General features: G+C 37.3%; 2 protein-coding genes across 3 annotated transcripts in view; one reads left to right on the top strand and one right to left on the bottom strand.

The window, feature by feature from the left end:
- Positions 1-6,727: 6,727 nt before the first annotated feature.
- On the top strand, positions 6,728-7,291 carry LOC107282625 (ADP-ribosylation factor 1-like). The gene has a single exon (XM_015810431.1). The coding sequence runs from the start codon at positions 6,728-6,730 to the stop codon at positions 7,289-7,291; it is 564 nt and encodes a 187-aa protein (XP_015665917.1).
- A 6,170-nt stretch (positions 7,292-13,461) lies between these two features.
- Positions 13,462-24,428, bottom strand: part of CALCOCO2 (calcium binding and coiled-coil domain 2) — a 31,359-nt gene continuing 20,392 nt past the window's right edge. For both annotated transcript variants that reach the window (XM_015810429.1, XM_015810430.1), the window contains 6 exons: positions 21,658-21,748; positions 20,599-20,721; positions 18,823-18,909; positions 16,990-17,110; positions 15,926-15,954; positions 13,462-15,512 (listed from right to left, as the gene is read on the bottom strand). In XM_015810429.1, coding sequence (XP_015665915.1) covers positions 15,330-15,512; positions 15,926-15,954; positions 16,990-17,110; positions 18,823-18,909; positions 20,599-20,721; positions 21,658-21,748 — 634 coding nt within the window. In that variant the 3' untranslated portion in view covers positions 13,462-15,329. The remainder of the gene's footprint in view (positions 15,513-15,925; positions 15,955-16,989; positions 17,111-18,822; positions 18,910-20,598; positions 20,722-21,657; positions 21,749-24,428) is intronic.

The following is a 24,428-nucleotide window of genomic DNA, read 5'->3' as shown; positions in this document are numbered from 1 at the left end:
ATTTTCTGAGATTGTGGATTTGGGGTTTTCATGAGCTGTAAGCCATAATCATCACAGTTATGACACATCACGGCTTGAACTATCTTGCTTTGCATGTAATGAGTCTATCTCATATATTAGGTTCACCTTTTAAGTTGCATTACTGAAATAAATGAACTTTTGCACGATATTCTAATTTTTCGAGTTTCACCTGTAGATAGGCATTACAGCTCTACTTAGGTTAAATTCTTAAGTTCAATTTCTAAGAATTTCACAGGGAAGTCCTGTAACGTTAGTGATTCAATTCACATATTGTATTAATCATGCATGTTCAACTGAGGTTTGTTCAGTGAAGGAGAACAATGGTTCTAACCTTTTTTTCCTCCTTTTTTTCTTGACAATAGCATTGGAACATGAATCTTTTTTGCTGTTCTCTTCACACATCACCATTTCCTGGTCAGTGGCATCCAGTATACTTTCCTCCATTTCCAATCCACCTGGAAAGAAGTCAAGCTCAGACACATCCTTCTCACCCAACTCTTCAAACTCTTGTCTCTCTTTGTGAAATACATATTTTTGTGTCTCATCAGCTATCCTCATTCTGTCAGAAAAAGAAAGCAAATTTCATCTATTGTTTGTGTATGTTAATATACATCAATTTGTGAATCTGAGCATTTATTTACTAAATAACTTACAAAAGGAAATAACCTGCATTCCCTCCTTGCTACAGTTATTAATTGGATCAATTTCTCCAAGTATACTTTTGTTAGAAGGGCTGCCACCTCTGCTAAAGGAAAAACACATTTTGATTTTTGATCTCTTTATTAACCTGTTTATTATGAATTTAATCCATCGTATTCACCCAAGCTTTAAGTATCTATTTCAATACAGCTTCTTTTGCAGCTTATCCCTCCTTAAATTTATACAATGCTATACAATGGAATACAATGCTACACCCAAAAAGAACATCTACTGTATTGAATACCATCTCACTAGTGATACCCAATAAACAGAATAAGAGAACCTTACTTGAAACTAGAATGTATATCTTATTGTATACAGGGAGTATATTGTTAAAGAATAACTGAAGTGGGACACTAATTTGGATTTCCAAAACCTTAAAATCCAAAATTTTTAAAAAGATAAAAATACTTTGTATTTAGTTCAGGGGCCTTCTCTTATATATATATTTGTTATATTTATTAAAACTAACCTGATTCTCTGGTTCCAATCCTTAGAATGATTTTTAGACTCTTCCCAGATCTGTTCATAATGGAAGGAGTATGTTGCAGTTGTCATCTTGATACCTCTAAGCAGAATAAAAATCAAACACAGTGCAGTGCAGTAAAATCTGATAAGATGGCAAACTATACTTTAAATACTTGATGTGTTTAACCATAGATTATAATCACAGCAGTCTTGAATAAATCAGAGGTTGCTTTGGAGTAATCATGAGTATGGTCTGTTATGGCAATGAATCAGTTCTTCCGTCACTAGGGAATGGTTTGTTTGTTTCATTCACAGTTGTCTGAGCATGTCTTTCTATGTATATGTACACAATTACAAATGATAAGTGTGGAGAGTTTTTTTTAAACCCTGACTACCAAAGTATATTATATTTTAGTGGAGATATGTTTTTAAATTAAAAATTAGGTGTATTCAACATTTTTTGTAGTAGGGTTTCCACAAATGCTGCTATATTATAAAAATAAATGCATAAAACAGTTAAAATAACAATGAAAAAATTATACACATTTCACATTCATTAATTCTGCTCTACAGTATAACTCTCTCAAAACATGGCATGCAACAAATTTTCTTTTTAGCAAGAATGATTTTGTTTCCTGTTTTCATATCATATATATGGCAATAGCAATTTACAAAAAAAAACCATAATAGGATTTTGGATTATTTAACTGTTCAATTTTTTTCTCATTTATTGTGCCATTTCCCAGTAATTTCCATTAAGCTGATTACACATTGTGAAATGAAAATGATATTCAATAATGGCTGTAACCAAATTTACATTGACAAATTAAAAGCTTAACACGGCACATTGAAAGTCTCACTAGCAGAGTTCAGGTAGGTGGGGTGCATATAAAATCTCATCTACAAGACAAATTTTGGTTTTTGAGAAGGCTGTGGGATTGCAGTTAGAGAACCCTAAAATAGATGGACTACCTGGTTTAATGCCAGTTAAGTTTTACTTATGGATGATTTCTGACAAGATCAGGATAGAGGAAATGTGACTTTCCTCATATTGCTTGCCCTCTTTGCAACCGTTGATAACATTAGATCTGGTAGTGTAGATTTTTTTGGTATCTCTTTTCTCAGAATGTGTGATTGAATGTGCTCCTGCATCAAGAGAGGGGGAGAATTTGTTCCCTTCAGAGCTTTCCCAGAAAGAGACCAGTGTCCTAAGCTGGATGGGGGAAGAGGGAAATGGTTTAGTGCAGGGGTAGGCAACCTTGGCTCTTTTATGACTCGTGGACTTCAACTCCCAGAATTTCTGAGCCAGCATGGCTCAATTTGGAACCTCTCCCTTTCCTCTCAGTATGGCTGGCTCAGGAATTCTGGGAGTTGAAGTCCACAAGTCATAAAAGAACCAAGGTTGCTTACTCCTGGTTTAGTATAACCACACCCTTGAATCTCTCAGGAAATATCTAATAGCTTACAAAGTTGTTGCTTCAGTGGAGCAAGATTCTACTAGGTGTAAGCAAATAAAGAATTGGTCTCAATTAGATAACTCTGTCTAGTCTCTGGGCTTGGGCCTTACACCAGTCTTCCCCCTCTGCAGCTGCAGGTGCATGTTCCATAATAGAATGTCATCAACACTTTCCTGCCCTCTTCTGTATAACAATATTCTCTCAGAAATTTGAATGGTTTCTCCCTATTTTTTTTAGGTATTCCAAACGTCATTGATTGTTGAAGTTTTAAAATTGTTTCCTTGAACTTTTGAATATTTGTACAATGTAACTGATGCTCTGTATATGTATGTATGTATGTATGTATGCATGTACGGGTATGTATGTGTGCAATATATGTCTCTCTCCTTCTGTATTTGTGTTTGTGTGTACATTAATTTTTGTGTAATATTTTAAAATATAATTACACCAGAAAGGCATGCAGCTGGACAAATAGTATATAAACCTAGTAAATACATAAACAAACACTTTCTATTCCTTTAGCAGAATAAGCCAAAGTTGTACATGCACAAGTTTTAAAGTGAAGCATGCCTATTGTACAAAACCTGGTATTTAATCTTACTAATTTCATAGGAAAAAAAGAAACCTGCCACATTGATTTGGGGAATAATAAAAGGATTTAATATTTTCCATAAGGTATCATCCATGCACAATTGCCAAAAAACCCAAAACAACCTAGAATGGTTTCCCCAGCTACTTTATATTTATAGACTTCCCCACTCATTACCAGAACTTAAAGTAATTATTTAAAATATAGTTAACTAGAGTTACCCATACAATTAAATGATTTCATGACAGCAACAACCATAATAATGTTCCTTCTGGATAAAGCAGTAATCATATCAGCCACCTCTTTTTTTTCTGTTACTGTGTCTAATGAGTTTTTCTTATATCCTGCTTTTCCAGAATTAACTGTGTTCAAGAAAATTGATGCTGAATGTGAATAGATTAGCAAATTAAAAAGAATACTGTAAAGGGTTATGAAACTGTCTTTGAAAAGAAGACTGAACATGTTGGTAATATGAACAGAATAAATAAAGGGACATTTTAATCCAAGTTGCTAAGGAGCTTTGAAGAGAAGTGTTTACACAATAAGCCTTGATTAACTGAAATATGACTTGAATTAATCTAATTCCCAGAATTTGTATAATGTATCAAACCATAAACCAGTGTTTCTCAACCTTGGCAACTTTACGATGTGTGGACTTCAACTCCCAAAATTCTCCAGCTAAACCAACCATGTAAAGGGACTGTGTGTAAGCTAGGCTAAAATATGTTTAGCAAAGTTATAACTCAGTGTGAGCCTGCTGAAGAGACTGTTGGGAAATAATACAATTTCATCCCAAGTAAAAAGAAGTATGTGAATTAAGAAAAGGAAAGATAGCATGTTTGCTGTATGTACAAAGCTGTATGAAGCAAATGTGCTTTGTTTTAAGAAGACAAATAAATATAAGCAAAAACCAAACTTTCTTGGTAGGCACCAAGTAATAACAATGCAGACTCCTTTGCTTTCGGGATTGAATAGAATGGAAATGGAGAAGAAAGAGGGACGAAGGCTTAGACCTGCAATTGGAAATAGTTGTTTCCTCCATTCCCGTGTATTCTAAATGGGAAAACCCCCATCTTTTATCACTTCCAGCCAGCCTGGCCAAAAATTGCATTGTCTGAAAAGAGGGGGACGGGAATGATTACTACAAGTTGGAGACCGTGAGAAACGAATGAACTCCCTGCTGAGTACATATGCATACTACAGATTTCTTGTTTAGCACTTCGTGAATGCATACTTGATATTCATTGCAACCTACGCCGGAGCAAACAAAGCAGTCAACATCCATAACTGCACGCCCTCCCGCCAAAGACGCAGAAATCGGATCCTTCGGTGGGTTTGGGCGGTGGACGGAACGCAAAGGGTCTTGCTCTGTAAAGGGGTGTGGCCTCCAGATCTACTTTTGTATCATCTTTTTTCTATGCGTCCCTCTTTCACTTTCCTTTCGCCTTTCCCACATCTCAACCCACTTTATACCGATCCCAGCCGCAAGCAACCGAACGTATTACTTGTCGTCTGCTGCAACTCAATCGGAAGATTAACTGAATCCGAGACCCGAAAAAGTCCTTCTGCTTAAATTCATTTGAAAGGAACAAAACATCCCGCTTTCTCATTGGTCCAAATTAAATCCCGGGTTGTCTTTCTTTCTTTGTTTTAATTAGGTGACATCAAAGAGGAAATGCGGACGTGGAGAGAAAGGCTGGAGCAGAGATGGTTGTCATGGAGAAGATTCGAGCAGGGGCTGGGAATACAAATCCCGAGAGCAAACGCGGCGGCTGCGCGCGCATTCTATGTCTCGCTTTTCTCTTTCCCATTGTTCCCCTAATCAAATGCCTGTTCCCAATTCCGCACATGCGTACTTGTGGTTCCAACCGAATGTGGTCACGTGCTTTCTCCTACTCATCCTCCCGGTGCAAAAAATTAGCGCGAGTTGAGTAGTTGCTTCCTCTCCTCCCTTTATCTAATCACAGTTGGAAACGTAACCAATCATGGCTACCAGAGAACTGGCTAATTTGAATATTTGTAAATTCTCAACCTTTCTCCTGAAGAATTAATTATGATCTGCTGTTGCCATAGATTGGTCTATAGTACCGTAATTTTATAAGAGCTATCATGACCTTATGATTCTTTGATAGTTGACGATGGCATTTCTGCTCCTTCCTTTCTTAAGTAGTGTTATTTTTGCTAAATAGTCTTAACAAACCAAATGCTGAGATGTTTAAAGCCTTTGAGGGCAAGGAAGGAAAATGCACGTGTTCAGTAATATTTTTCTTTTCTAATTGCCCATGATACAACAGGAATGCTAAATACTCTTATTATTCATGGAATATGAGCAATTGAATAGTTTTTACCAACAGACCAATTATTGCTAAAAGACACACATAATTGGGAGATGTCAAGAATTAACATTGTGATTTAAATGCCACTTGTTCTCTGCTTATTTTGCCAATTTAAAAAAATAAAGCTTGATATTGTAATACTTAAAATCAAATTATAATGCATCATTGAGTCACCTTCACAGACATTTCTATGTCTTTTTAAAAATTGATCTTTCCTTTCAAAATGAAGGCAGGCAGTGTCTGCCATGTTTTAAAAATCTCTAATAGTGTTTTTTTTTAAAGTTTTAAAAGTTTTAAAAAAGATTTTACTATATAAACTTACTTGGCAGTAAATCTCATTGAAATTCAAATTAATTCTAAACAGGAATAGGATTCCTCAGTGGTAGGATTCAAATATGTGAACAACCAGTTCTCTGGATGCTGCTTCCGGAAGTCCATTCTGGCCCTGGGCAACAAAAAATTAGCTACTGGTTCTGCCGAAGTGGTGCGAAGCAGCTGAATCCCACCACAGATTGTACTGTTGATACAACCTATAATTTAAGATATAAATGTAGCACAATTCAAATTTGTTCTAAAACATTTATTTACATTTCTATATCATCTTTATATCTGTATTAGATATATCAACTTCCTAATGCTTTTCCTTATTTAACCAAAACTGGTTCATTCACATGCAGTAGATAACTATGATACCAATCTTTAGAGAACCAAGTTTGCAAGAGTATAAAAATCTTTGAGAAGAAAAAAAACCTCACCAAATGGAACTCCCACCCCTCATATAGCAATAATATGCCATAAAGTGTCTCTCTATACATATGGATACATATACTCTAATGAAAAATTATAAAAAGTATCAAATTGCCAAGTATTTCCTGAATATGTGTTAATAACCACAATGAAGTAGTTTTGTTTAATGAAGTCTAAGCAGCAGTACATAATGTCATAACATGGCTAGGGTTTAACTACCAACAAACAAACTTATGTCAAATAGGTAGTCTTCAAAAGTTCCAGCATGTCAGCTGCCAACAAGATAGTATTGTAATAGGAATTTCCACACCACGCCCCCTAGCGTGCAGCCAATGAAATATAGGCTGGCTGAATATAAGATTGCAAACATTTCCTCTCTGTTTCATACCTTGCTTATGCTTAAACGAGCCATGGGGATTTTACTCAGCCGGATTTATGATGCTTTCTATGGGGTGGAAGCGCGTATTCTCCTTCTGGGTCTGGATGCTGCTGGCAAAACAACTCTGCTCTACAAGCTGAAGCTGAATGAAACAATTTCAGCCATTCCCACTGTGGGCTTCAATGTAGAGACAGTTCAATCTTTCCACAATGTCAGTTTCACCATGTGGGATGTTGGTGGACAAGAGCGCATCAGGGCCTTATGGAAGCACTACCATACCAACACAGATGGGCTGATTTTCATAGTGGACAGTATGGACTATTATCGTTTTGAAGAAGCTAGGCTGGAGTTGGAGGCATTACTGGATGCTGACGATTTGCGAGGGGTGCCTTTGATGCTGCTAGCAAACAAACAAGATTTGCCTGAAGCACGGTCTTCCATGGAAGTGGCAGAAAGGATGGGAGTGAGGAAAATATCAGGACGCAAATGGCGTATTCAGGGTTGCTCTGCTCTAAGTGGTGTGGGGATCCCTGAGGCTATGGAGAAACTATCGGAGATGGTCAAGGCGTATCGCAAAACTAAGAGGACCATCTGAGTTCAACATATGAAGAATACAAGGTTTTCTGCTTAACTCTTTCCTGTTTGCAGCAGAGTCTTGCAAAATGCCTCTTGGATCCCATTTACTCCTAATTCTCTTAGTGAGTCATGTGAAAAAACATTCTTTAATGTTGGGACTGATTTTGAATATAGAGTAGGCTATAAAACTGTGTTGGACTAAATAACAACTGGACTTTTTAAAAATGCAGTTTACATCTTCATCTTCATACTGAATCAAGTTGAGAATTCCAAGACTTGAATAAATGAGACTCTAATACCAACAATGGCTCTTTAGTTATCAGAGGCCAATTCTTCTGCTGTATTGGTGATAATTCTAGTTGTATTAAGAAAGTCTATACCTTGCTTCATATCATATAAAAACTTATGTAACAATAAATAGATTGCATGTTAAAACTGGTGTTTCTTCTTTGGCGTTTGGGTGAAATGTACCATTTATTCTCTACTTTTCTAAAACACTGAAGTATTCCAAACACAGTGTACTATTAGTTTTTGTTTGCTTTTGTGGGGGGAAAAGCTTGTCTCTCGTTTTATGTTCCTTTGATCTAAGCATTTTACTGCTCTTAATTCAGGTGTTTTTGGAAGGTGCTGGTTATTTTGAAGGGGAAGGGGGCATTGTTCCCCTGATAAATAAAACTTCACAAATCTTTTAGCTTTGAAGGCTTCCTGGTTATTCTTCCAAGCATTCCCCCCTTTAGGCTTCTATGTGAGCTTGAAAAAGTATATATATATTTGAAGTGTGCATAGCCCTAATAAATATGCATTAAAAAGACAATGGTGGCTGATGAACACTGGCTATAGTAAAACCATATCAATATAAAATCCTTGCTCACTTTATATCATCTTTTACTAGGTTGCAAACACTTTTCAACCTTTTCTTAAACTGAAGTTCAAAACAATAGTGTTAAAAGAAAGCACCAGATGGCTGAAATAGCATATTCAGATAAGAAAAGAGGTAGAACCTGGAAGCAAAGTTAGAAGAGGGATCAGCCTAGAATTCTAAATAGCCAATAGCAAACGGAGTACAAACCACCTTTAATCATTGATTCAGTCAGGTTAGTTGAAATGATTCATACCTATCATTAACAATAACTTAGTTTAATTGGACCTGATCTTTCATACCTGACAATTCAGTAATTGTTAAGTTCTAGTAAATTGCAGAGAAAAGTTTCTGGTGTAAGGCATTAATGATTGTTAGTGATTATAAAGTTATTTACTTTTTTATACTTGCATTGTAATCCATATCATTCCAGTTCTAAAAGTCATAGAGTATCAGACAGAAATGTACTAGATGTGTATTATTAAAACAGTTGGATTTATGTCTGATGAATTTCTTCTGCATATGGAATTTGGAGGAAGCACTATTTCATGTAGAGAGGTACATGGGATACATTCCTGTATCAAGGGGTGGGGTTACATTTGAATGTCTGCTTGGGCATATGGCTCTAGAGTTCCAAAGTAAGCCTGAAAGAGTAGGACAAAATGCAAGTAGGCAGGTAAGTATGACTGGTAACACCTTCATAGAATGGTGACTGGATCAGGTTTTTGCAGTTTACATTACATAGATGCTGAACTATCTACTTTATAGGGAACTATAGTAAATTAAGGATTGCCTCAAAATGATGATAGACATGCAGTGGTGGTTTGATGCAAGCACTATCCTGACATTTAGCAAAAGTATTTAAGGGCACCATGCTGCATGTTTCATCACTTGTCTTTCTTGTAAAACCTATACAATTTCCTGGCTTGTTTGAAGCATGGATAGAGATTGGGAGCATTTAATGTCAACTATTATTCAAGCTTTTTAAATTAATATGCAAGATTTTATAAGATCAATAACTTATCAATACAACTTGAATGAATTTTTCTGAGTTCAGTATGAGCAAGTAACATACCATTTTTGAAAGAGTACTTGCATATGGGAATGTAGTTTCCTTGTTTCTGCCAAAACAGGCTTTCTACATAACAGGGAACAGTAATCAACTTAGTTCTCCAAGCCAACCCTTTTTCCCAGATCAAATTTTATGTTTGCTTAACATATTTCCATCAATCCGATTAGATTGATTCTTCAGTAGTTGTTCATTTTTGAGCCACTACTTTTTATTTAATAATTCCAGAATGTTGGCTTATGTCAGCAAATAAAGTTATCCCAAGAATATAGAATGATTTTTGACACAACAGATCAACAGAATTTCTGTGTTTTTTCTTATTTTTCTTATTTTACATAACTGACATCCAGAAGGGGGCGAAAAAGTATCATTTCTGCAGACTTAGAACTAAGGGTTATTTCTGTTTTGTTTTTGCAGCTAGTGAATGAATTGTGCTTGTAATGATTGATACACACAATGCTTTTTTGTTTAAAAAAAAAAAAAGGTGCCGGAACTCATGCACAGTTGAAAGCCCTTTAGGGGGGGTGGGGAGAGAAGAAACCGCTTCAGTAAGCTTCCGAGGAGCAGATCACTCACCTGGAAAAGGTCTGTCTCCTTTCTGCGTGCTTTCAATGACAAAAAAAAACCCTGGATACACATACTGGTTGCATTTACACACACACTTAGCATATTCTTACACTTGATTTAGTATATTGTGTGACCCAGCCTGTTTAGTTAATTTATAGTTCAATGTATTATTAGGGTTTTGGCAACCAAATTAAAGATGTGGTGTGAACTCAGCCATTCTCTTTGAAAAAAGATTATCTTAAAACAACCTGTTCCATAGTTATAAGTAATTGTTGCCTCATTAAAATAATTCAAAAATCCATTATTATGTGTAACTGTAATTAAATACCAGTATACTAAATGAGAGCACCGACTGGAGGTTAATATTTCTAAGTTAGATTTTACTTAAGGTATTTTCTTAGCTTCTAACCTTTGGAAGTTATTCTGCCAATGGATAAGATACAACCCATCATTGTTATATATCTATTAACAAAATCTAGGTAATGGCACAGACACTATGAGTTAATAGTGGGAGAAGGAAGGCATGCAGCCAACACCACACTTCTCCTTCCTATAGGCTTCTCTCCTCTTTGCAAAAGCATTCAGCCAATGATAAATTTCACATTCCTGTAGGCCCCTCTCCTCTTTGCAAAAGTGTTTTTGCAAAGAGGAGAGGATGTGCATGCAGGAATGCAGGAATGCCCAACCTGTTCTCCTTTCCTACTCTGATATCTTGAGCACTGGAGATCTTCAAAAGGTGAGTGAGTGATCGGTGACAGGGTTGGTGTGGAGAAGGCCCAAGCAGCTGTGGGGATCCTAAGGAGTGAGAAGCGGAGCACGGGATATCTCAGTGGGTAGAGAGAGGCTTTGGATGGCCAGAAGCAGATGGTCTTGTTCCTGCATTAGGCTCCCTTGGTTTTCCCCACCTGAGGTACCCCATGTGCACTTAACAATCTGCACACATTTGTTGGGAGCTGGGATGAGGACTCATTTACTTAATGTGTTTCATTTAATGTCTTCTTGACTTATGATGGTAATGGACAGCTCCGTTTCAGTCGTAACTCAAGGACTACCTGTATTCTTTTTGTGGGGAGAGTGGTATATGACAACCATGCAAAGCAGTATCACCCAGTCTCCTGATATGCTAAGATCCACAACTTCTGGTGCTATGTGATTTTTGGGTGGTGGCAGATTATAAAAGTAATAAATCATTTTCAAATTATTCCATATCTCAGTAATCTCAAACAAACTATCAAGTGATAAATGTTCTTTTATAATTCTGAGATTTCAGGTGGAAATAAGTATATAAACACCAGTTTGGTGTATGGTGAAAGTGCTGGCCTAAAAATCAAGAAACTTGTGAGTTCTAGTCCCGCCATGAAAGTCACCTGGGTAACTTTGGGCCAGTCATTCTCTCTTAGCCCAACCTCATGTGATTCTTGTTATGGGGAAAACAGTAGGAGAGATAACATTTATGTAAGTTCACCACCTTGAGATATTTATAAAGTAATAAAGATGGAATATGTGCTTCTCTGTGTTGTGTGTGTGTAGTGCAAAATTTGACAATTTATGAGTTTTCATGTATTTTTAAAACTGCATTTTAAATCATGGGAGCTGTATAGAGATCCTATGACAATATTATGGGATATATGGTGCATTTGGGTGTCTCACTGATTAACTTTGAGTTACTGCAGGGATTGGCAAACGATGGCTTAGCAAGCTGTGTGAGTTCATTGGGTAGGTCTCCAAATATTTTAAAGGACATCTGCCAGTACACCAGGCAGCACAACTTCAGGTATGCTGGATGTAGTTCAGTAAATCACAATTTGTGCTTTATCGCTTTGACTATAGAAACATTGCTAAATGCATTTTTCTATCACAGAAACGCATTTTAGATTTATATCCACCTTTGATTCAGGAGTTCAAAGTGACATGCGTAATGCTCCTTCTCCAATTTTTCTCCAGAAAATCCCTATAGAAAATTAGACTGAGAATCCCAGACGCCAAAGGAGTGCCTGTTGTGAAGGATGGACCAGAACATGCGTGACTTTTTCTAGTCCAGCACCATCATCACCATTTTGTGTGGCTGGATAGGGAAAAAATGTTAGTATAATTCTATATTTTTATAATTTAATTACTTCTTCAGCTCCATATTCTAACTCACTGGTTTCCCAAATTGCATGAAGAACCCTTTTTAATGTTTAAATCAGGGGTCTTCAAACCTGGCCCTTTTATGACTTGTGGACTTCAACTCCCAGAATTCCTCAGCCAGCATGCCTGGCTCAGGAATTCTGGGAGTTGAAGTCCACAAGTCATAAAAGGGCCAAGTTTGAAGACCCTGCTTTAAACTTTTGTAGAGTCCCATATGACACTAGCAGGACCTTCAGTATCTGTTGACTGAAATAAAGCAATAATAAAATCTAGCATGAATTTAATTTTAATTTTAATTTGAATTCAGTTTTATTTTACTAAATACAATTAAAACACACAGGCATTGCATAGGCAATGGAAGTTTACTTACTATACAAAAGTTAATAATTTTGGGTAGGAGATGCATATTGGTGAGGTTGATGTTCAGATGAGACTTAAAAGGAAGCCAGTGGTATGACCAGGGCTTTTTTTGTCATAGAACGCCCAGATCGGAGTTCCGGCACCTTTTTTGGATGGAACCTTATAGGGTAGGCAAGGCGGGTTGTATGACATGTGTGAGTTCTGGCACCTTTTTTTTTTTTTAGAAAAAAAGCACTGGGTATGACCCAAGGGGTAAGACAGGTGGAGTGTCTTATTTATGGGAGAAGAAAAACAGAAGAGGGGATTGTGACAGATGGGATGCCTTGGTGGGGTAACAGGAGCTCTTAGGGCAGTGAATGCAGAACAAGGAAACATAGAATGGTGATAGTTATGTTGTTAGTAATTAAGAGAAAGAAAAACCAACCATGGGCAGTTCAGTATTGCAACTAGACTGGAAAAAGTAACTAGCCTAAATCAGTTGCTAATCTACCTCCTAAAACAGCTTAGTATTTATCTTTTTCCCTATATTTCAACTCAAGACAATAAAGCATCTGTGTCAGCAGAAGAACCATCTGGCTTGTTTTGTTCTCCATGTTTTATACATATTGTAGACCCCTTGCAATAACTCTGAGGACCCCCACTTAGAGTTTAGGATTAGTGGTTCAATTTGTTGCATAATGATAGTAGGATTTGCCTTTTTCTGGAAGAAACTGTTTATATTTGGTGTGCCCCAAATTATATATTCCCATATTTCATATTATTGTAGATTGGAAATTGCCCAAATGAGATGTGAGGATAGATAAACCAGACCTTGTCCAATCCTGTCACAGTGCTGATTTTGTGAATGTGTGTGAGATATGTGATTTTCTAACAGGAGGCTGCAGTCTTGGCTCTATCTTTAGACAGATCCTGGAACTACTAACCAGCAGCTATTGCTAAAAAATCAGAGTTGGATGTGTCAGGCAACTGGTCTGCTGCTGTTTCATTTGTGTAAACACCTTATATCTGTGCATCACTGAGGAAAAATTCTACTGTGAATCCATCTAGCTTATCTATATGAAACTAGGGAAATAAAATCTTGGGCATTACTTCAGGCAGCAAAATATTTTAAGGCATCTTTACACAGCGTATCTGTTACAATCTTTGTAACTCCTGTGGTAGAAATTTCACCAAGGAAGACCAACAATTATTATCCAGATAATAATTTTATTTTGGTAAAAGCAGCCAAGTGTGAAGAGAGCCAAAGTAAACCTGCAAGAAAGCTACAGAACTTCATCAAAAGAAACAGATGGCACATAGTTTAAACAGAAAATATAAAGGAAGAAACTACTTTTACAACTGATAAGACAGGATCTTTAATTAATTCCCGAGTGCAAGCAGAATTTCTTCTGAAAACCAGTCTAATCCTGTTTTTTCTGGTATGCTTAATTATCTGAGCTGATATATTAAGTGGTAAAATGGTCTCAGTTTAGAATCATTTCCAAGACTAACTTTACTACTAGAGAGTAGATATTTAGAATTCACTACATAAGATTCACTGGATACGCATATGCACGTATCTCTCTCCATTCTGAAAAAAAAAGATATATTTTCAATAAGTAATCAATAAGTACTTGAAAAAGATAAACCAATGCTTATTTATCTGAATTGAATTGAATGGAATACTTTGTTTGAATTTGTCTCCTGTACAGAAACACTCAGTGTACATGCATAATCATAATATAAATGAAAGCAAGAACAAAGAAAATAAGAAGGATAAATAATACTACTACAGCCATGCTATATGGATTAATTTATATGGATATTAGCACTGTGAGAGTTAGGTGTTTAGCAGAGTGATGGCAATGGAGTAAGTACTCCATTGTTACAAATTTAAAGTTTTCTGCACTGGAAAACATTTCCCCAATTTTTTATAAAGGCAGCAACATAACTTAAAAGATAAAAATGCTACTAAAGTAGATTTTGATATATATAATATTAACTATTTAGCTAACCAATACATTGTATATAATCTGTATGTAAGCAGCTTATCTCTATTACAGGATTCAGTCTTAAAGAATAAAAAGTACACAGTCAAACTAAAAAATAATATTGTGATTTTCAAGAAAAAGAATTCCACACATGTGTTCTATTTTAATAGAATACTCTTAATTATATATTAAGCTTGGACTTTTAACAATCATATAGAGAGAGACATTTCAACAAAGCAGCACATTTCTATCTTAACAGACAGAGATTCTGGTTATAAGATTGTTGCAACTCCTTAATGCTGGAGGTACAACACTACAGTCCAATCTGAAGCTTCCAATAAATTGACTCTATGCTAAAGCCCCAAAATGTATTAATATTTTGTTTTCAGCAAAGGCTCTTTTTTTAAAAATCCTTTCTATACGGTGACAAGACTGGTGAAAACTTGTTAGTTCCTTTATCAGTCTCAACATCATTAAAAAAATTGGGTTCAGTCTTCAGATCATTTTCTGATACGATAGTGAGCTCCCTGACAACAGACATGGAATATTTTTGTAACTGGGAAGAATAATTGTTGCTTTGCCTGAACAGCATAAAATAGAAGCAAAGCAAGCAAAAATGCAATTTTATTCTTTGCTACTAGCAGAGCTAGAAACCACGATGAAGTCAAATATACATGTCCCAGGATAATGTTGCAGGATCCAATCTGGATTGGTCACAGAGGTTTAGTCTTCCAAACTTTCATTGTGCTGGAGTCCATGTGCTAGAAATATTCTCTCTAGTAGAGCTAGAAAACTCTAACTGCTTATCATGAACGTGATTCATTATTCATAGATTAAGGGTAGAGGAAAAAAGCATCTTATTTTTAAATATAAGATTTAAAAATGGAAAATTCTGCTTCCAAAGCAAAAGCATAATGTATTATTTAATTTAACACATGCGTCACAAGAAAATTAAACTAATCAGTACTTCAGACCTAACAACAGACTTCAGCCTTGTATGTCAAGTTTAGCAGATCAAGTATCTATCCCTGCCAGATCATACAAAGGAAAGAAATGAAAGAAAAAAGGCATTAGTGTAATAGCTTCGGTGGTGCAAGCAGGCTTAATCTTGGTCTAAGCGATGGCAAAAGACATGATCATCGTACACTTGCTTGTTTGAGCTGTCAAAGGTTTTATCGCAATATGGACAGTCGAGGATATGATTTTGCACATGATCCAAATACTGTTGTTGTCCAATGTCATTAGGGAAGACTTCCTGGCAAATGGGACACCTTTTTTGGGAGACCTAAAAGAAGACAATGCAAAAAAATTTTTCAAATAGCTTGTAACTGCATGATATAAATTGCTATTACAGGAATGGGCAAGCTTTGTTTTGTGGCATTCTGGCAAGTGATGGAGTGGAACTGTAGCTAGCAGAGAAAAAGGAGATGGATACCTCAAACCAACAAGTGCAAAATATTAAGTGACTAAGGGCCCGCAGCATTAATCTGCCTTTCCCTCAGTTCTAAACAAGGCTGGTTTAAAGCACCAAAGGAGTATTAAGGACCATGATTGTAACCAACAATTGCAACTTTAATTACCATGTATCCTTTCCCCTTTTTCTCTAATTCTTTTCACTGTAACACTATCTTTACTGTGTGGTTTCAGGTTTTTTTTGCATTGTGCTCAATAATAAAGACATTAAAAGTGAAAACTCACCGGGTCCATCTCAGCAACTTCTGGTGATGCTGTAAAATGAACCGAAGTGAGAAAAACAAAACACTTTGACATTAGTTAATATATAGCATCAGTAACACTTTAAACTACTGTGTGATGGTAGAAAACAATGATATCAGAAATCAGTCATGGAGTCTATACACTTGTATATATATTTGTAAGGTCTGGCAACATATAATCTATTCCATCTTATTTGGACATACAACTCACAGAATCTGCCAATGTCCATTTCAGGGCATTATTATTATTTCTCAGGAAAATATAACATATCCAAAAGAAGTAGCACTTCCCATAACTGCAAAATTTGGTATAGTATTCCTTCACTTATGCTTAGTGACTGTTCAAAATTACCATGGACCTCACCCCAAAAGGTACTTATAACCTGATTTTAAAGTTCCAATGACTACCCCTGCCTAAAGTCATGTAGACCACATTTTGGGTACTTGGCCACTGGTTTGCATTTATAGCCATTTGCAGCATCTCATGGTCAAGTGCCCACAATTTATGAAGTTTCTCCCCCCAAAAAACAGTGTTTGCTTCTGATCTTTCACAAAAACATCCAATAGTGAACAATGGGTTTGCTTAACAACCACTTAACAACTGCTGCAAAAAAAAGGGACATAAAATTGGATCAGTTATGTGATGACCAACTTTATGATCATCACAACTTACGTCAATAATGGGGCAACTCCATTATGGTCATGAGTTGAGGACCAACTGAACAATTAAATAACACAGCATTGGATGAAGGTTCGTCCTCTGGGCTTGTGGGTTGGTTTCCAAACGTTTCGTTACCAGGCTAGATAACATCTTCAGCAGAGTTTAGGAGATGTTGGTGCCAGTGTTCTGTTTATAAGGGCTTCAGGTGAGGATGTGTCAAGTGAGGGTTTTTTGATGGGTCAGGTATGAGTCATCAGTGAGACGCTTGTGATGGGTCTTGTGATGGAGAGGTTACATCACAACACATCAACACAGCACTGGATTATCAATTAACATACTTTTGCTGCTAGTTTGAACCTCCCCACTGGATGTCTAACACCACTCACCAGAATATGGATTTCCAAACAGGAGCATAGAATTAGATGGTGACTGGGATAGCAGTCCAGCAGATGAACTGCGTATTTCAGGGAGGCGTGCCCTCAACCCCTCATTTTCCTGCCATAATTTCTGTAAAAAAAAAAAAAAGCTAAAATGCAAAACCAGTAACTTTGAAGTTGTGATATATAGCTAGCTGGGCCAAGAAACAGTTGTTTGCATCTGAAATATAGGAACAAAATTTCCCTGCTTGCACCTGGAAGCTGATTTCTCACCAGTCCCATAATACAGTTTCACAGTGGGAACATCCACACAAAGGTTTGCAACAGTACAAAAGCAGCTGTAGATTTTTCTGGACTTCATACTACTGATTGATCTAAGGACCTGGAAAAGTTTATTTTTATTCTGTACTGATTTAAAACTGAACAAAATTGGATGTCACCTTTTGCAATACTGCAGAGTTTGTAAGCAGGTTCTTCTATACTGAAAACTTTTGCTTATCCCACCTCCTGCAATCAAAACTCAGATTACTTTCTCTTTTCTCTTCCATCATATATTATCGGTGTCCTATTCCTAGAGTTTGTCTACAGGTAAAATTTAGTATGCACTTGCCACTGAAGCAACATGCAACTATGGTTATAACTAGCGAGTAAAGTGTCTGCCTACAAAAATGCCAAACATTATTATTTTACTTTTTATAGTTTGCACACAATATTGTACAATACAGTAGCACTGTGCAGGAGAGAGAGAGAGAGAGAGAGAGGGAGGGAGGGAGGGAGAGAATTATGCAAAGGCAAGCTTTCAATGGCCTGCCAGATGCCAAAAACATGGTTCATGTTTTTAGGATAGGCCCTAACTAACAAGTGCAGGCTGCTGGGAAGCTTCATGCTACAAGTGAAGATACTGGGTAGAGACTCGGCTACAAATTGTGCTATCTGATGTTGACTGCAGGTGCCAGGTATGTTTGCTCATCCTACTAACAATCTTTAATGGCTTCTACCTGGCCATCCTTCACTTGAATCTGTGAAACTGAAGGAACTGTGCAAAACTTTGATGAGGTTACTCAATAATGCTACCTTAACCAATCATCCTATGCTTTGCAGCACTCTGGGGGAAGAATTCCATGCAGCCATAAATAGTATTTCCAAGAAGTCCCCAATATAGGTAAAGATAAAGAGTCAAATCACCTTATAAACATCTGCACAACTATATATATCTGCAATACTATAATGGTAGCAGATTTGACTTAGTGCTAAAGGCTGAATTATTGTTTAAGAATGGAAGAAGCACACCTGCAGATTATTCACTGAGCATAATGTTCTATCAAAACGTATTTTATAAAAAACATTTGAAACAGGTTTTTAAGCAGCAGAGAGAAATATTAAAATGATGGCAGGGAAACTCTATACTTTGTGAATTATTATTGTGTTTTCTGGAATGACAATGGATATGAGTTAACTATTTAACATTTTTTAGAGACATTAGATGATTAATCCACACTCTTTTAGGTTATAACAGTTTCCTGGTATTGAAATATTACAGTTTTTACAACTTTTTTCACAGGCAATCATATTTATAATGAATAATATGTTTCCCAAATGCACATCTCATGGGAAAAGGCAGGTGTTCTGCGCATTGAGGCAAGCAAGAATAGTGGCTTACCCATCTGTCTTTGAAATGTTTGGGAATTAAAATATCCAGAATTCTCAGCCACAAGGAGGCCACTAGACTACAAAAAGCTGTCACAAGCAACTTCTATCTGTCCCTAACTGCACAATACTGCCCTCTGCACAATAATTCAACAGTAGCATCTCTCACCACTCCCCACATGACAAAGTTTGCACCTGATTTTCTTGCTCTATTTCATCTTTTTCCTTCTTCAGGATTTGAAGTGCAAGTGTTTGTTCTTCCTGAATCTTGTTCAACTTTTGCTGAGAAAAGAAAAAAGCTGAAGCATAAATAGAAGCTAAAGGCAAATGATAAACATCTTTCTCCCCCCCCCAAATCCTTATTTTATACGTCTTCCACTAGAACTCAGGGTTAAGATCCACTTAATTCTTAGAGTAGTAAAGAGTAAGGTGGAGTAACGTTAGGCTGAAAGATAACAGGGAGTGCAAGATCTTCCACTAAATCTCAGGACTGGGAACTTAAATTCGGCATGCTCCATCTTTAACTACTATAAAATCCAGCAATTCCAGAAAGATAATAGGGTTTACACTGGGTGCCGTAATCAAATAATCTCTGTATAATTCTAAAGCACTGATAGGAGATTTTGTTGTTTTAGGCACAAATAAAATGGATGAAGTGTACAGCAGGGAGACATTGGAATTGGCCCAGTCAAAAATGTGCACCCAAACTCTGTAATAGTAGGATTTATAAAATAAGTGAACAGGCACTTAGGTATGAGAGAGAAAAGAACTTTATATATGGACAGGTAGGTGGATAGATATATATTTTTTTCTAACTGATTCAAGAGAAATGGAACGCACGGTGTTTAGGACAAGCTGCAATGTAGGGCAAATAACAGAATAACATGGCTATGGAGGGATATTTCTGCCCAAAACTGGAGCAATAAGTTCATTAAAGGTTTTAATAGGGAAAAGAGACAGAATAAAAGAACAGCATACACAAAGTCAAAACATGTGGATTATCCCCCAATGTGGAGCCCAACAGAACATACCGGTAGCTCAAAACTTCCACCTTAATGTATTCCATTTTTTCTCCTTGACTAGGCACTCAGAAAAAAAAAGACAATGGACAGATTGGGAGCCTCAAACTAAAATGATCACAGATGCCGAATGAGAACTAACTGAAAATCATACCTGGGATGATATAACCTAAAACATTCATTCCACTGTCAAAGTCCTGCTTATATTTTTCTTTTTATTGTTAAGCAAATGAATTCTTGTTTTCTTTCTTCCTTGTTTATCATTGTTTACCCTTAGCAGAGAGGTTTTGCTTGCTAACTCTCCTTCCGACTCTTGGCTCTTATGGTAGAACTGTGAGCCTTCATCCTTGTCACTGTCCCCTTTCCCCTCCTAAGCAGAAAGTGCTTCAGCATAGTCCATCACAGCACCTCCCTCTTCATAAACACAGTCAACCACTGAAATCTGCAAGGTTAGTTTATGGAAGGCCATTGCTGTTTCATTGTGCACTTCAGAAAATGATTATTATGTGCTGCGTTTGAGTCCCTTGTAGACAAAACACTTTCTGGCTGCTTATAATCTGACGGTGGTGCCTGAAGTCTGGAACACAAACTGCTGGGAGGGGTTGGGGCAATGGAGAAGGGATATAGAGGCAAAGAGTTGTTTACATTCTTAAATGCTGATTGCTTATGTGCCATCCAAGGAAATTACTCTCTGAGGTTAACTGTATCTATGAAGGGAAAGGTGGTGTGATAAACTACAGTGAAGTGACCGTTTCCCAGGAAGAAGGGATAATAAGATTTTTGCAGAATAATCTGCAGCAGTTAGATTATCTGGGGTATAGGATCTCCATGGAGGGACTGCTTCATTAGATTAATAAACTATGCTCTTTCTAGTGAAGGATGCCCAAATTTAAAGTTATTTAGGGTTAAAAGACTATATAGCAAAAGAAGAGAAAAAATGTAGGAAAATTACCTGACTAAACAAGGCAGCGTTTAATTGATAATTCTCTCCCTTCAATTCTTCCACATGCTTTACTTTATCTTTAATGGTCTCCTGCAGGGTTTCCACCTCCTTCTGTTGACTTTGCACTTGCAACTAACAAAAGGGAGAGATGCACATCATTCCCCAAATGCAGATCAAGAAAAGGAACCATTATTAGGCAATCAGGGTCAAAGTTAGTTTTAGGTCAGTTTTATAAAATTTCCTAAATTTGATAATTATGAAATTATATAATTCTTGAGAGATATGGAAGCTAAAAAAAACCCTTAACAATTTAGGCAGATATTTTGGATAATGCCACAAAATGATTGAGTTCTTTCAGTAGCTGACGTGACTAAAAAATAAAAAATCTTCTGTATTCAGAAATCCTCTACTCTCTATCCTTCAAAAATGGCATCCTGAGCGGTTGGGAGTTTTTTTTTCCCCTGTTGATGAATGACTGATTTCGCTGCTGATTTCGCTCTTTGGAGGTACTTGTTCCTTAGATCCAAATAGGAGCAACTAGAAACAATCCCAGATGACTCTCAGATGACTATACTGTAAAGAGAAGCCTGGATGATTGCAATTCACAGTAAGAACGGCCAGAGAATCAGGAATTTTGTTTGGGGGTGGGGGTGGGGGTGTTACTACAATGGCCTGAAATTTGAGTCACTCATAATTCCCTTCATTCCAGGCAATCATAATGTTGAATGGTCACTGAATCAATGGTCATAACTCAAGGAATATCTGTTTATGAAACAACTCAGATTAAGGGTTTTAATTCTATGATGTTGAATGTTAAGCATACAGATGCAGGGTAAATATACATAGGGAGTATCTATTGACAGAAGTTGTTCCTAAATTTAGATAAGGATGAAAATGTGTATCAGAATTCATTGCTTCATCGGGAATGTGAAACAATTAAATATATTTGGTCTTATCCATTCAAGCACAAATGCTGTTTCTGATTCTCTAAAGTTGGCTGACAAATTGGCTGACCAGGAGTTAATTATTTTAAACCCTTAAGAAAAGACCCCAGCGCTGCTAACTCACTTGAAGTTCTTCTGTTTGGCACAAAATGGTTCTCAGCCGGTTTCCCACCTGTTCTTTCTCAGATAACATAGATTCTTTCTCTTCTTTGATCCTGTTTGGAAACAGGCATAGCAGATTATTATTATTTCCTTATTGCATTTATATGCTACCAAGAACAATAGTTCTCTGGATAATTCAGAGGATAAAAGTTATACTGTACCTATATAGTATGCAAATGCAGTATTTTTTGCTTAAATTTAACTCTGTCAGGTAGAAGTAACCAAAACCATTCCACAAACAGGCCCAAGTAGATACTTTACTGCTGATCACCCATATTACAAGAATCTTGCCAGACTGTCTGCCTTCCCTTGGGAAATGGCAAATATAGACCTAAGGGTTTACCTCAGACTTTCCTGCCCTGAAATAACTCCAGGCTGGAATGTTTTTTACTCTCTCTAGAGGGAACCCTTTCCTTCATCTGGTGATTCTACCATATCATGACCTCCTCTCTAAACAAACCCTCCCCTTCCTCCATTTTGTCTTCTTTGTCTGAGTTCTCGTGGGAACTGGACAATGGGGATAGTGATGACATGAAATGTAAGAATATTCGTCCTCCTCCATGTCCAAGGAATCCTCCCAGTCAGGTGGCTTTCCTGCAAAACATCTAAAGCATTAGAAGGGTCCTCCCCCCACTTTCCCTCAGGAAGTGAAGACCCAAAGTTGAAGATTGAACTACTGCCAGTTTCACGGTTCTCCCTCTGAATAATTAACCCCTTCACTCACTGGTTCTCCTCAGGTTAAGGACTGAAGCAGGTACTGGGAGCATGGAATATCTTGGCTTGCTTCAGAAGCGCTTGTGAAACTTTTACTAATTCTGGAGCATCCATGTACTTTGCATTTTCTCATGAGTGCTCTGCTTCTGAGTAGCCCTTCCAGTGAATCAAACACTGTATTCTTTTCCCATCTTGAGTCCAATGTTTCCCTCACTTCAAATTCCCTTTGCCTTCAACAATCATGGAGGGGGGTTGGGTGGGTGGAGGCTACCAATGACTGTAAAGTGCCTCCTTCACCAGCAATGAAGAATGAAAGTGGGTGCACTTTGAAAGATGGTGGCATCTGCAAACAAAAGTCCACAGCATTGACCTATCATAGGACCTTAAAAGCCTCCCCAAATTTTGCCTGTAGTTTGAGAGTCTGCTATAAGTTAAAAATGTAGTAGGCAGCCACAGATAGTCCACCTTTGCAATTGCTAGCCTCTCTTATATTGTTGTTGTGTGTGTGTCTAAGGACCTCTTGTAATACTGTTTAATTTGGTCTAGCTGTTCTTTCAACAGGGCCTGAGCAGTGCATTGCTCTTCTGGAAAATCCAGGCCACAAGCATGCAACTCTATTGTGAGGTTGCAGATAAAATCTGTGACTGTTCCCCATAAGGCCTGGAACCGGGTGATTGCAATTGATACATGGGTAGAATTACTATATACAACATTAGCTAATGAATTAAGTGATGGCCAATTATGTTGGCTGTATGTACCTCAAATACTGTTGTAATATCTGGTTGTTAGTGAAGAGATCTACCACTACCATTATGGATATATAACCTGTACTGGTGTGGAAAATCTGTTCTAAAGTCAAATGATACTGTATGCCAAGGCTGGGGGAGTGAGGGTGGGAATATTTTTACGGATTTGTCCCTTTGGCACACTTGGCATAGTCTTTGATGTCTGGTGTGATCTTAGGCCACCAAAGTCTCTTAGTGTTCTGTGCAGTATCTTGAAGTTTCCTCCATGTCCAGCCGTCTCACTGCCATTTCAAAGTTGTAGCACTTTCTCCCTTAAAAGTACAGGCATGAGGATTCTGTCTTTATGCTGCATGGGTCTCCTAGAGGTCATCCATCCAAGCCCAAACATAAGGATCTTGCTGCTGATATGTCTTGATTCTGGTGAACAAATCCTGGACCTGTTATCCTGCTGCCAAATGTCTTTGCTAATAATTGCTAGTGCCGACTAAAGTTGAAAGACTGTAATACCCTTGCAGGATTGGTGCTTATTGCAACTGAAGATACATGGCTTGTGAAATAGGAGTGTTAGGTAACAAATATAGCACTGCTTGCACCTTAGTAAATCTGCAGACTATTTGTTGAAATCCTGTAGCCTAAGTAGTCCAATTGGGAGGTCAAAGGCGCATTTCTCAAGCTTGACAAACAGCTTATTTCTCCTGTAGCTTTCACAACATCTCCCTAACATGCTGCACACAAGCCTCTACATTCTCAAAGGCCATAAAGATGACATCCAAATAAATTATTGCAAGTTTGTCATATCCGGAAAAAAATGGTTCATGAATTTATAAAATGCTACTCCACAACTAGCCAATCCAAAAGGCATAACCGTATAGCAGTAATCCTCGAATTACGACCACAATTAAGCCCCAAGTTTCAGTTGCTCAGCAAGGCAATTGTTAAGTTTTGCCCCATTTTATGATCTTTCTTTGCCACAGTGATTAAGCAAATCTCTGCAGTTGTTTGGTGAATCAAATGGTCATTAAGCGAATCTGCCTTCCCTCATTGATTTTGCTTAGGGGAAGCCAGCTAAGAAAGTTACAAATGGTGACCACATGACCCCAGGACAGTGCAACTGTCATAAATACATGCCAGTTGCCAAGTGACCAAATTTTGATCATGTGAGCATGGGGGTGCTGCAGTGATCGTAAGTATGAAAAGAGTTATAAGTCATTTTTTCAGTCCCGTTATAATTTTGAACAGTCACTAAATGAATGGTTGTAAGTAAAGGACTACC

Source organism: Protobothrops mucrosquamatus, unplaced genomic scaffold, assembly GCF_001527695.2.
Source record: "Protobothrops mucrosquamatus isolate PMUCROS unplaced genomic scaffold, P.Mucros_1.0 scaffold10, whole genome shotgun sequence".
Classification (NCBI taxonomy): Eukaryota; Metazoa; Chordata; class Lepidosauria; order Squamata; family Viperidae; genus Protobothrops; species Protobothrops mucrosquamatus.
The sequence above is the reverse complement of the archived record's forward strand: the minus strand, read 5'-3'. Positions and strand labels throughout refer to the sequence as shown.